Source organism: Numida meleagris, chromosome 11, assembly GCF_002078875.1.
Source record: "Numida meleagris isolate 19003 breed g44 Domestic line chromosome 11, NumMel1.0, whole genome shotgun sequence".
In the NCBI taxonomy this organism is placed as follows: domain Eukaryota; kingdom Metazoa; phylum Chordata; class Aves; order Galliformes; family Numididae; genus Numida; species Numida meleagris.
Window position 1 is genome coordinate 6696607 of NC_034419.1, and position 14295 is coordinate 6710901.

The 14295-nt window shown below is 42.9% G+C and overlaps 1 protein-coding gene across 4 annotated transcripts in view; it reads right to left on the reverse strand.

The window, feature by feature from the left end:
- BICD2 (BICD cargo adaptor 2) overlaps positions 1–14295 on the reverse strand; it is an 81508-nt gene that overhangs the window by 43211 nt on the left and 24002 nt on the right. The window contains exon 1 of one of the 4 annotated variants that reach the window (XM_021409342.1): positions 12754–12828. The exons of the other annotated variants lie outside the window; for them this stretch is intronic. Within the exon in view, the coding sequence (XP_021265017.1) occupies positions 12754–12813 (60 nt within the window). The 5' untranslated portion in view covers positions 12814–12828. Of the gene's footprint in view, positions 1–12753; positions 12829–14295 lie in introns of those variants that run through there. 4 annotated transcript variants of the gene reach the window in all.

The window sequence follows — 14295 nt, forward strand, 5'->3', positions numbered from 1 at the left end:
TACTATCTCCTCTTGGGACATTAAGCCTGGAGCTCACGAGAGGAAGCTCTCAATTTTAATACACACTCCTTCTCTCCAACATCCTGGGAGGCTATCACACTTCTCTTTCTCAGCATCTTGGCAATGTCAAACTTTTATTCAATGAAACCAAGCTTTGAGGCTTTTATTCCAGAATTTTCCACAGGATGAGGAAGAACAGAAGGAGAGATGCCCTGGTGAACAGGACAGTAACATATCTTCCACTGAATGACACTTTTGCTATTAAATTTTCATACCACATACCAGTTCTGTTTCCTTTAATTAAAGCAATTAAAAGGGCAAAGAGGATGAGAGGGCAAAATACAGGTAAACCACTTCCCCACCCCACCCCCCCACCCAAGCACCTCTTAGTTTGCCGATTTCTAAGCTGGAAAACATGGCTGTTGAGCAGATGGCCTAAGCCACAGTGGGTTTATTTATTTATTTAGTATTACAATAATTATTAAAGTTTTAGGTGTTTCATATGCAATCAAAACACAGATTCAGTGTTGAGAAACAGGTCAAGAACATCAAAAAGAAAAAGCTGGCAATGTTGCTTCCTAGTTCAGCAGCAAGCAGAACTAGCACTTGATTCAGCTGGGATGTCCAAACCTCTGGCTCTAAAGGCAGAAAGAACTATGGGCGCCAAACTCCAGTTTCCAAGATAGAGGGCTGCATGCAAGCAAGGAGCCCTGCATCCAAGTGAGAGAAGTACATCAAATGGCAACAGCCAGTCTTTCTGGCACTGCTAAAATCAAGAATCCATGCAAGACCTTGGACTTCAGAAACCATCACTGTTTACAAAGATAAGTTTAAAGAAGGGTTTCGCTACAGAAAGCCTCCCAGTGAAAGGCTTTCCAAATACAACTCGAGGTTTGCCCCAAATGGTTATAAATTCTTACAAAAAAAAAAGTAAATATCAAAATCTCTCATAAGACCCTAGAACAAGACCAACGGGATAGAAAGACCCCAAATCTTGGAGAAATGCCTTCAGGTTTGACAATGTTACAGAGGGATACAAATCTGAATCCAGCTGTGAGGAGAACCTGGGGCTATTACGATTTCGCATACCACAGTGCAACAACGAGAGCAAGCAAGAAACAATATTGCACTACCAGAAGACTAACAACTGCCATCCAGCCCCTCTATCTGCCTACCCATCACAGACCTGGTTAGAACCTTGAAACCTTGCCTACAGCAACAAAGACATGTTTTTGCTGATCAACTTACCTCAAAAACAAATTTGAAAAAGAAGCAAAGACCCCAAATCATCTGACTGCTGAAGTAAACACAAGTTAAAGTTTCAAGACTTTTTGGAACTGACCAACTTTCACCCTGGGCTTTTACTGAGAGCCACAGCTTTCTGTGCCCGTTTACAGCACAGCTGCCATGGCAGCAAGACCACCCCAAGCCACACAGCCCAGGCACCCCACATGGATGGGTCGGGCACTGCCTGCTTCATTACTGGTTTTCAAAAGAAAAAAAAAATAAAAACCAAAACCATTACATAATGCACAGCATCTAGCACCCACAAGCTCCAGCTCGCTTCAGAGATGACAAAACTCTTTGAAAATGCTATTATTGCAGTTTTCAAAATTACATACTTTAGAGGCCAAGGCTTAATTTCCCCCACCACAGAGTAAATCCAGAGGTGCCCTACCTTTTTTGTTCCCTTAACTCCTCTGTACAGGCCTTCTTTTTTGTTCTGTTGGTTACTTTGCTACAGAGATCACATTGATTTACTCACATAAATACAGAGCTAGGACAGCAGACACAGTTGCACACTCTCTGATTATTGCAAGTTTCCAGCCAACATTAATGTTTGGTATACAAGCTCTAGGTAAGATCCACAGCATACACATTATAACTTTCTCACAGACATTCCCTGCTTTTCATATTGAATTTTGAGGATGTTTCTCCATAAACCTAGTATGATACCAAAGGCTGCCAAAGACCAGTTAAAGTCCTGTCAGTTATCTGTAACTGGAAAATGAAAATGGCAAAGGAAAAGAAATGGTAGCCTCAAGTGAATGTTTAACCATCAGCCTTTCAACTAAAGAGAATCAAGATGCTGGTAATGTATTTGTAGTAGAGAAATTTACATTTTATATCCAGTTTGGAATGAAAGTGATGCGCATTTCTCAAGTAACTACAAATCTGCTTTTTCAAAAGTCTAGCAGATAAATGAAAAACAAGTATCTCAAAAACATTAACAGTACGTTGTAGCACATTGTCATAGGGCATAGGATCTGGTCACCGAGGTGAAAATACCAACAAGACATTGGCCACTCTAGCACATAAAACACAGCAACAACTTGCAAGCATATAAGAAAAGATCAATATATTTTGGAAAAGTTATTGAAGTTCAGTCAATGTGGCTTAAGATGGCCTTTAAGCATTAGGGATTACCATACTGTGATGGTAACGTTATTCTGTACCTTCCTCATGCCTTTTTTTCAGCCACTGGCCATTGGCAGAAACACGCTGGGCTAAACAGAAGACAGATCTGATTCACTGGGGCAATGCTTTGTTAGACAGAAGGAACAGATGATCTTCCATGGCTCTGACACCACATACTACCGCTGCACAGCTAAATGTGAGAAACGCTTTAATCAAGCACCCACCGTGCCGTAACAGCCCTGTGACGACAAGAAAGGGCGCTGTCTGCACGGCAATCTCCTGCTCAGTTCCCTCTCTCCCCAGCCTCGCCCTAACTTTGGGCTTTGGGGGACTCTAACCTTTATGGCACAGCTCTGCCTTCTGAAGCCCAGACAGCAGCTTTTCTGAAGAGTTATGCACAAACCCACTTGCAATCTGAGTTCAAATCTGGCTCAGATTTATTCTGAAGAGCATTCCTCATCAGGAAAGCTGGCCAGGTCACAAACAAGCTAGAATTTCATTTGCAAGCAGTTTGCAAACGGCACCAACTAATACTGGTATTCGTCTCCCCCAAAGTGAAAATCCCATGTTTTCAAATTTTGCTCCCAGCAACTTCATTTTAATTACCAATATCTATCTCATCAACATTAAACTAATCAGGATATGTTAATATACATCAGAAGAATAATTAGCACTAAAAGCCACTCAAATTTTTGTTCATGTTTCTGCACTGTCAGCTTCTGGATTTAATTGCAAAATTTTAGCACCAATTCAGCATGTAATTTTTTCTGCTAATCAGATTCAAAATAAAACACGCTTTCACATGGCTTCAACGAGCACTACACATTTTTTGTAATAACAAATTCATTATAATCATAATGATCTGAAACAGGGATAGCAAAGTGTAAAAATAGTGCTCTAGAGAAGTTTAAGTGTCTTTGCAAGTAGCAAGTTTAATAAACGGAGATGTTATGCTCCTCTGGTGCAATGCATTCATATATTTTCATTTTAAATTTTCATGTAAGTGGTCATATATGCATGCTTTAGTTAATAGACCAGCACCAGACTAACAGCTCTAATGAATGCGCCAGATGAGTAACAGAAGCCAAAAGCTGCGGTGACACAAGCGCTTTCATGTGCTCCCATGCCATGAACACAGCCACGCTGGGAGTACGACCTAACCCTGTGCTCCCACTGACTCAGTCCCTCTTGGTGCCTTTCTTCTCCTCCTCCTCTCGCTGCCTCACCTGCACAAGTGCTGCATTCACCCTGCTGCACCAAGGTCCACAGCAGCAGCTCGCTTGCAGCAGCTGAGCCTCCTGCCATGGTGCGGCACGAGCACTGGCACGAGGGTGGCACAGCCACCACACGGCACCGCTTGCCCTCGTGCACCAGCCACCCGCAGCCCTTCCCCGGCACGATGGCATGTCTGACACTGTAGCAATGTCACAGTGCAAAACAAACCCTACTGAAGAAAGTAAAAGAAAGGAGGAGACAATGGAGCTCTTTCACCTGGCTGATGGCAGCACTGGCACAACAGAGGAAACAGATGCCCTCTGAGATGCATGGGCAGTACGGCAGAGGAGAAGTGGGCTGTACAGCATCCCTGTCCCAAACCCACAGTCAAGTAGTGCCAGAGGCCGGCCATTATGCAGCCAAGCAGCGGGCTCCTGCTCCTCCTGCCCGCTAAGCCAGCACGCAGCCCTCAGCCATCACTAGACACACACTAGATTTAACAAGGTTTCAGTTCAGCAGGAAGAAATGCAAATGCCTGAGAAGATCACAGTGTTCTCCTGCAAAGATTAGAGGGACATTCCATAGATGATTTAGAGGGATTTTTTTTTTTTTTTAATGGTAAAAACACACTTGAGTCTATATTTAGAATGCACTGCTTTGGTACGTTGCTGCTAGGATGAAAAGCGTTGATGATAAAAGCCTAATTTAGCCTGTCAGCTTAGTTAGCCAGACACTTGCAGAGTTCTGAGGGCTAAATGCAGTCATGTCTAAATCAATAGTTAAGCAGCAAATCTGCTGTACTAGACACAGCTGGGAAGGAGCTGTATAGCCACCTCATCACCCTCAGTAAATATTCCATTGATACGATCCACAAAATAAATAAATAAATAAGCAAGCAAGCTTGAAGGATAAAACATAAGCTCAGAAAAGGCAGTGGAAATCGCTCTAAGCAATTTAGGACACACTCCACTGAAAACCATTAGTATTTAACTTCTTTTGTTCAAACCTAAACGCTCTTTTGTGATTCAGTGCAGGATCCCCCTGGAGGTGCGAATCAAGGGGGCTAAGCATACCAAGGGAATTACTCAAGCAGAGTTTGGCTTCAGGTTTGGAAACTGCTGAAGCCGCTAAGATTCGGTTTGCTTCCAAAGTGAATTCATGTGAAAAGGTGTTACCGTAACATCCCTTGAGTCAGGAGATTTAGATGCGCTCACAAGACCCAGCATGAGGAGTATCAGCGGTATTAGTTCCTCCTGACAGCCCTCCTTGCCCTCCCTACCCTGCCCTCGCAGGTGGCAGCTCAGGTGTGGCAGGGAGCTGTTCCTCAGCCCGCTCCCCGTGGCAAGGCCTGCAGCCTCAGCAGACAGTCAGCCCAGGAATTCTTCTCTCCCATTTCAGTATTACCCTTCTGGTTCCTCACTCAGCAATAAGGCTTGGACCAGAATTCATGCCTAAACAATAAAATGTTAGAATCAGGTCCACCTTAATGAGTAAAGGCAAAAATCACACAGCAAGTGCAGGCATAAACAGAGAAGGCACGGTATTTTCATAAAGCATTCATTCCCAGTTACAGAAATTAGAGCTGACAGCTACCTGGAGAAAAACAAAACAAAACAAAAAACACAGCATGGGATTATACTAAAAAACAGTGTAATGACTGCAGGGGAAAAAAGCAAGGAAGAAAAGCATAACCTGGCTGATTTACAAAGCAAAAAGTGTAAGAGCCAGATACCTTAGGACTAAAAAATTGTGACTGATATTTGCTCCTAGAGAAAGGAATTTCTTTGGTCACTTGTAGCCATGCTCTTTTGGCACGGGTCTCAGACATTCAAACTACTTTAATTGTTAAAGTTTTCACGATATGGACGCCCATGTCAAACCCATCCAAAGATAAGGTATCAAATAGCAAGCACTTTCAGACACTTCGATCCAAGATGAAATTCTCTAGGTTCTCCCATCCTGCTATCCCACTGTTGAGTAAAAATTTGTGGTGGTTCCTGCCCTATTTATGCTGAACAGATAGAATATAGGACAATATGTTGCCCTGTTATTTCAACATCTCTTTAACTTGTCATGCCACAAAATAGTCTCAACTGTATTATAGGAATAGAGCAATGTTCTTGTTTGAGCAGAAAGCCAAAAATAACCATCAATTATTTTAGACTACCACTAGATTCACCAAGTTCCCTTCTGAAATGGTACCTGAGGACCTGTAGGCTATGCAAGTTGAACTTTTTAAAAACCTTTTCCCATCATTTCTTATCATAGGTAACAATAGGCAGACAAACCAAGCACGACCACCACTGCAAGCGCTGCTGCAGTCAGGAGGTTTCATCGCAAATGCAGTCCTGCAGACTGCATGTGACCTGTCTTGCACCACAAACAGATTTGCCTGCAAATGGGTCAGGCTGTCATGCATAATTCATAGTAGCTTCCCCATGACTTGTTTAGATTAAACCAGACATCGCTAACCAATCGCTCCACGCTATTAGAAAGCATTAAAAAATGGTCACTGATTAGTCACACTGTGTCTTTCTATGTCTTACATTCACCCAAGAGCTGCAACACATTGTATTAGCTATAGCACAACACTAAGGTGGTAAGTAATGAAACATGTTTTTCAGAAAAGGCTTTTGGATTTCATACAAAGTAAGAGATCTAAGGAGTGTTAAGTGTCTCTGACACAGCAGAGGGAAAAAATAACCACAGCTCATGTTAACAAATCCATGCTGGACTTCAGTAGCTCAGTTCTATTTCCTGAGTGAAGAGCTGCATGGCCAACACTTGGATGAGACTGCAGAAGATCCCCATTTAGTATGTTCATGTAACACCAGGTAATTCACACTGCATCTCAGACTGTTACGGCTCTCTGAAGATGACAGAGCAAGTGAAGTGATAGGCAATTTACCTCAACTTTCTATCTTATACATAACATTTTTATGATCTTTTACATCCTGGAAATCCTACTCTCACACAAAGAAACGAGTGTCACAGCCCATTTTTCATGAAGGAACGAGACACAAAGAGGTTAAAGAGCATGGTTATACAACCTTCAAAATCATTGCTATACCTCCCTGCTAGAAAACACCGACATTGAGAACTTATTCCAACTGCCACACCTTATCATACAATGTTATCTAAATGTCCGGCCACATTTGGTCACCACAATACCGAGCAGAGCACAGCACTCAAAAAAAGTGATATATAAGGTAACTGTGATGAAGTACCAAACAGCACTGCACAAAAGGAAATCAAAAACACTTCAAAAAGATCTTAGAAGAAAATACAGCAAAAGGATTCACTTGTGTACTTCCTGCTGGGTGTCATGTCTGAGCACATAAAAGAGCAAGTAAAGGGCAAGAGGAGGAGGATAAGAAGGGGAAGGGAAGGAAAAGATCTGAATATATTTAAAATATGTCGCTTAAAATTCAGGCTTGGGGGCTAGAGTGTCTGCACAGATACATATATATATATATAAGTAACAGTAACTGATCGTGCACATACATTCAAAGGTCAAAACAAGACAAGAAATTAATGGTTCACATAAATTCTAAGCCAAATCCTGGTTTCTTCCGAGTAAAACAATGTTACAGCTGTAGATGTGAAACAGTTTCTCAAGATCTGTCAATAAAACTATTAACATACAACATGTGGCAATCCACACTAGGACACAAGCCAGAAAAAAATCCCAAACTTGAAAGAATAAGAAATCCAGCAAAAAATATTTTTGTTAATAAAAAAGCACATACTCCCCTGCTATGCAACCTAATTCAATCTTACTGTTTGCTTTTTGCGTCTTTTTCACCTCACTTGTTCATCAAATCTTATGCTGAAGAATAGAGAATTATGTCAGGAGGATGGTATCTCTTTGGAGGCCAAAAGGCTGGGCAACAATACGACAACACCAACCTGCAAAAAGCCAGATCACCAACATAAGTCTAACCTCTACATTTGCACAGGTACTAAGACCTGTGCCAGAAAAGAGTGGGCCAAGAGGAACAACTAGAAAAACCCTCCTGAGCTGGACACTCTGTGCTCAGGCAGTGCCTTATCCCAACCTGGTCAGCCTGAGGCACAGAGCAGGCCCAAGAAGATCAGAATTTTCTGATCCTCACCTCAATTTCATCGTTCCCAAAGCTTAAAGGAAAACATCCATCCCACAAAACACCATTCCCACAAACAAGAACCAAAAACCCCTGCTCATAAAACTGCTTGCTGGTATCAGATGTAGAGTTCTTGGTTTTGTACTTCACTGGCGCACTTCTATTTCAGCTTTCCACAGACAATTACTTAAATAAAAAGTGATCTTCTCAAGTGCGAGAGGGTTCTGAAAACCATCATGAAAGCAGGACTGCTCCAGCCCCACAGAGCATGCTGGCAGCAGATCCCGCAGCTCCTGCCTGGCGCAGCAGGCTATGGCTGATCACCTCACACAGACGTGTGAGGGCCTTGCAAACAACCTGCGGCCTACGTGCCCAAGTGCGCGTTTTCCTCCTTTAACCTTTTCATAATAGGACACGAGTGCCTCTCATGCTCATTTCTGCTCAAGTGAAGCCCGTATAGGCCTGCGAGCCTCTCCTCAGGGTGCTGAGCCACCCCAGCCGTGCGTTTCTCCTCGATCCTGGGCCGCGCATCCAGCAATGCAGTGCCAAAGTGTCAGACAACAAGGGGCAGCCTTTAATAAATGCCACGCTGCCCTTTTTTCCGCAGTGACATGCTGCTAGATGAAGCTAATTGAACTCAAAAGATGAGCCAACATGAGGCATTAACCCTTGCCTTCGCTCTCTCAGATGTTCAGCACTGTGCACCACCGTCCCAGGCACACTGTGGAAGAGACAAGAAATGTGCACATGTACTCTTCTAAGGGACATATTAAAAAGAAGGGGAATTAGCTTAAAACTCATTGAAAAGCAGGAAAGCAGGCACAGATGGGAGAAAGGTGATCTAAGAGACAGCTTAGCTGGAAATAATCCCTTGCCTTTCTCAGCAGTTTGAAGAGCAGTGACGTGTGTGCATGCCATAGGAGAGCAGCATTACGTACAGACTGTCGCTAAGCACACCACAGGGATGCTTGGCTTGCAGCTTGAGAGCATTCTAGTGCATGTATTCCAGCTCTTTGTCTGATGTAAATCAAGGAGCATTTGCAGAAGCTCCTCTTTTAATGGAATATTATTAGATACTCCTTTATAAGGGTTTCATCTATCAAAAATTTTATAGAACCCAAGTCACCAATAAAAAAAAACCCAAACCAACACAGTTAATCAAGATGCTTGTCCTTAAATTTCTTTTCCCTCTTAAAAAGGATAAAAGTCATTAGACCAAAATCATCAAGGCATTTTTCCCTCAGTTGTTCTTTACAATATCTCAAAGAGACTCTAAAGAGTTCTGTATCAAACACACTAGGGAACAGCGCGTATCCCACTCTTCTATGCAAGCACTAAAACTTGTATATGGCCTCTCCCACTGGGGTCAGTGAGCCACCAGCCCTGCCCACACGCATTGCTGCTCTCTGACTTCCAAGAGGAGTGGCTGGAGAGCTGGGAGTTAAAAGCTAGGGGCTATGAGTCACAGGGCATTTCATTCATTACTGTGTCCTCCCGCAGGGAGGGAGGGACCCCACCACAGCACCCTGCCACGAAGATGTGAACAGCAAGTGAGTCTCATTACTCAGCTGGTGCTACAAATCAGCACATAGATCTTTCCAAAATCTCTGTTGCTCGTGCACACCCAATTACTGACATCAAAACACACTTACTGACAGTGTGGAACATTTCCTCAGCTCTGCTTCAGAGATGCATGTTCTCTCCTCCCTCTCTGGGGGGACCAGCAGGACAGCACTCCCACCACCAGAGCCACATCAGAACCTGCAGCTCCACCACCATTAAAGCCACCCAGCAAGTGGCCACCTCCAAAGCCTGCCCTCAGTAAGAAGCTAACCAGCAGTTGCTCTGTGCTTCTCAGCAACAGGATTGGGAACCTAGCCAAGATTCTTTTTTTTTTTTTTTTTTGAGAAAAATTACCATAACTGCAGTGGGGAAGGAAAATTAGAAGGTTCTAAATGCTTTTTGCTGAGCTTAAATTACAGGGCCACGGGGAGTGGGCATGCGCTTCCTTTTAAACAACGCAAAGGAGAGCATGGGGCAGGTAGAAGGGTGAAGGGCAGTATTACACAAGTCCACAGAGTCTTCCTTTCAGGAGGATTTCAGGTAGGCAAAGGGGAAAAAGAAAAAAAAAAAAAAAGCTCCACAACTCTACCACCTATAATGAAATAATGATGATTAAAAATACATACATATCAAAAAGGATCAGTGATCTGTACATACTACACTAGTTCTCTGTCACAAACTTTTAGCAGTAACTAAAGCCCTTCAGGAGTCCTGAGAAAATATGTGATGAATATTCAGAGTGTAATGTACAACAGAAATCTGAGGAAAAGCTTAGCCCTTCTTATAACATTGAGTTTTAAGTAAAAAGCTAACAAAATCATACTGAAATTACACACTTCATGAAGGTCAATGGAAGGCTTATAAACGCATGCCTGAGCCTTTGTTATAAACATACTGGGCAAATTCATGGAAGATACAACTCTCAATAACTGCTATTAAGCACAAGGATACCAATTGCTGTTCAGCAAGTACCTGATCAGCTAGGCCCTGGAAACTGAGTAAATATCTTATGGAGGTACCACTGCTCATGGTGTTGCATTCCTTTTCTTTACCTTCAGCCCACAAATACAGCTTGTCATGGAGATTAGTAGTAATTCAGTACCACTAGCAACAACATTTTTCTTCCTTGCACATACCTTTTCACTCTTATGTTTAGCCTGTTTCTCACCACTGTGAAAGCTCCACAAGTCTGGGAGCAGGCCTACTCTCCACACGCAAATATCCCCACGGGCCTAATGCAAACTTCAAGGAAGTCAACAGAAGGAGATTCACAAACACCAATTCACCATTGATCTGGTACCTGTGGGGAAGTCAGAACGCTTTTAAAAACAATTCATTTCCTATCACCCCCGACACGTGGTCACAAAACTCATCTTCCAAGAGATGATGCAAAGGTAAAGTTTTGGGTACGCTCCAGTAAGAAGAGTCCAATCTTTGACTTGGCTTCAATTTTGTTAAAATGTTTTACAGTTTCTTTGATTTAAGCTCAATAAATATACAAATAATTCCGGATTGTCTTTTTACGAAAGCTGTGTTTTGAGTTTGCAGACTTGAGAGCATGGAGAAGGTACAGTCCTTTTGGAGTATCACAGCAGTGTAAACCCACAGCAGAGCTCACTTCTTGTTAGGCATCTGTCACTGAAGATATTGTAACTGTAAGGAAATAAAGTGATACTGCAGAAATTCAGAGTATCTGACTCCTAAGCTACTCCCATAAATGCCTGCAGAATCCTTCAACGTGATGGATTTATGTAACAATAACATCTCATTCTTACACTGGAAAGATTATATATTAAGTATGAACACAACCTGCTTATGTAACCAGTGCTTAATTGCAGAGTACTACGAGGTCAATGAAGAATCCAAGTTGGCAGAGAGGGAACTGCTCCCCAGCTCAGCACCCTGTTCCAAGAAGTCAAACCAGACCTCTCACCTCCTCTGCCTCAACCCAGCACTCACAATTAGAGAAGTGAGAAGACTATTGTTTTAACAGAGATCAGGTTTGGGCATTTAAAGATGAGAAGATGAAGCTTTCACTCACTCTTTAATTATCGGCAACCCAAGTACTATTCACACGGACTGAGTTCAGAGCTAACACCTTGTTCCACTCCCTTCAGTACCAAAGTTTATACACACACACACACACACACACACACACACAAACTGCAGTTAATGTGAATTAGCATGTCATTGCATGAAAAATCCTCCTGACTAAACAGTGCCTTCCTGCTGAATGGGCACCACCCACTCAAGACACAACAAGAGGAAGTCAATCGCATCCTGCAAAGCATATATAATGTAAAGCATGTTACCCTGCTGCGTGTTGAATTGGCTGGTGGCTTCTTCTGGTGTGGCAATAAGAGCTGTCTTGGTGAACAAACCTTGGCCCACAAGGTGTCAGAAACAGGTACCTGTGGGCTGTTAGCACCAGAATGAACCATGGAGTGCTTTGAGGGGGGGAGGGGGAAAAAAGTCTCAGATGAACTACATAAAATTCTTAGGCACACCTCTTAGGCACACTTTTCATCATCAAAGCAACAAAAGAGAGACCAGTAGCTACAGTAAGTGCAAATGTTAAAATTACCTGTGCTCGTGTGAACTTGGCTGCCTATTTACCTTGCATACAAAGAGCTTTTTAAAAAGCCAACCTACTGCACAGCTTTTTAGTGGTCTTCAATCATTCTGACACACAGAAGACAGCTCAGGGCATATATTCAGATCTACCTTTAGTAGCTATTGCTGCACTACAGAAGTGGATTTGCTATTTTAGTGGTCTTTTTATTAAAAACTGCTCACATCTGAATTACAAGTATCTACTTAGAATCTGACAAAGGCCCAGAGAATTTCATCCAACTACAGCTACAACATCTTTTGTGCCCAGCTAGTGTAATAATTAAAGCAGACTCCCAGTGAGTCTCTTAGGCTGCAATGCACAATTTTTGCTTGCAGCCTATCTCCAGGCTTCACACCAAGCTCCAGCATACCATTTACCATTGCTCATTATGGTTGTGTATTGTTTAAAAATAAAAAAATAAAAGGTAGACAAAAGCACATTTAGGTCTTTATTTTAAGTTTCAAAATAAAAAGTAAGAAGGAAAACGAACAGCCTCTTTCTCCTAATGCAACTTCCATCATCAGGCAGTAGAGAGCAACTGCGTGATGGAGACAGCACACATGGCCAGGTCACTGGTGCACACCATTTCATCCGAAGCGCTCAGCTTGCCCCGTGCTCCATGCAGCTCCAGGGATGGCTGCCAGGGCACTTGACACAGTGCTCTGATGTCAAGCTGCTACTGATAGCAGTGCCAGAAATTGCAAGCTTTTTCTATAATTAAAACAAGGGAGAGCATACGTATTTTAGTCTGCACACCTCCACAAGATGTAACAAACAGGAGGATTAGGAAAGGGGAACTACAAAGTTCGGAAGGAAGCAAAGCACCAGCGCACTACTTACAAACACAAGCAAACAGGAAGCAAAGGCTTCCTTTGCAGCTCCGTGCCACCAGGCAGCCATGCAGGCGGGGAGGAAGCGGCAGCATCACATGACATCCCGCTATCTTTGCACAGCCCAGCCACTGCTACAGCACTCACTGCAGATTTAAGCACAGAATGCCTGTCAAAGAAGTAACACACGCCTGGAGACAGAAAGAGCACGAGATTTTGCTAAAACGCTGTAGCACAGAGACACACTGCACACAACACACACACACTGCAGTGATTATAGATGCAGCCCCTCCATGCAGACCTGCTCCAAGCTCTGTTCCAGGTACCCAAAGAGTCTGCACCCCGGCACAGCTATCCTGTGACACATTATTGCTCTGCAGCCATTCCACAGTGCCCAAATCACCAAGTTCTTATCACACCATCAGCAATAATGCAAACGCCTCTTCTTTCTCTTCAAAGAGAGCTTCTCATGATTTACATTCATTTTTTATTTCCACCTTCTGAGCAGACCCAGAACCTCCACAGCCAGACATGACCGTGCCATGAGCCGCCCTGGCACCTCTTATGTAGACTGTTTCACACGCCATGTTGCTTTAATAATTAGAGATTGTCTGCAATTACTATCATCAGAAAGTTTCCTGCTAGCTTTTTATTTCTTGGGAATAGCTAAAAGTAAAAACTTAACCTACAGGGTCAATTAAACAACTTCATTGTAACAGTTTCACATTCATTCTCCTCATTTGTGTAAATCCCTGTACTTCCAGATACCCATCTTGCAATGGAGGAATGATCATCAGGCACCCACCCACCGCGTGCAGGCCTCAGACTGTCATCCAGGAGGAATCCCTGATAAAGATCCAACGCTCTGCACCGACTGAGGAGGCTACTCAATTCCTGTTGTCACGCAGGGAGCCACAACCAACCAACCACACCTTACAGCACTGAGCTTTGCTGATTAGCATTGGGTTCTTGAGGTATTACAAACAACTGCAGTACTCCGAGATTCTGAAGAAAAGAAGTAAGATATTAACATACGTTAACATTGAGAAAAGCCATAAGCCCGCTCTTATTTCCCTACCATCAAGGCTTCAGCGCCTTGACATGTCAGAGCATCAAAAGGGAATACTAAATTCAACACGAAGCCAAAACAAAAGGCGTCCATAACATTAACCACCTTAACTTTTACAAACAAAACTTGATGTCATTTTAAAAGCATGGGTAGTCTGCTTTCATTCTTTGTGAAGGCTTAATGGATGTCAAAGCCACACATTAACCAGCTGTGCCACAGTATGAGAGAAAGGCATTTTTCCTTCGCTTACAGAGTAACTCCAGAATGTCTCTGAAGCAATTTAAAGACCTTTGTAGTTAACTATTGACAAACTCCATTCTAGCCAACTCAGCAATAATTGCTTGCTCAAAAACACAACTTAAGAACACAATCTTTCTTGTTCCCACTATCTGCCCTAAATTTTGCATTGAAGGCCTACGTTCTGCTTTCATTTACAGAAACATAAGTGGAAGAGACTCAAGTTTAGACCAATAAATGTAAGCA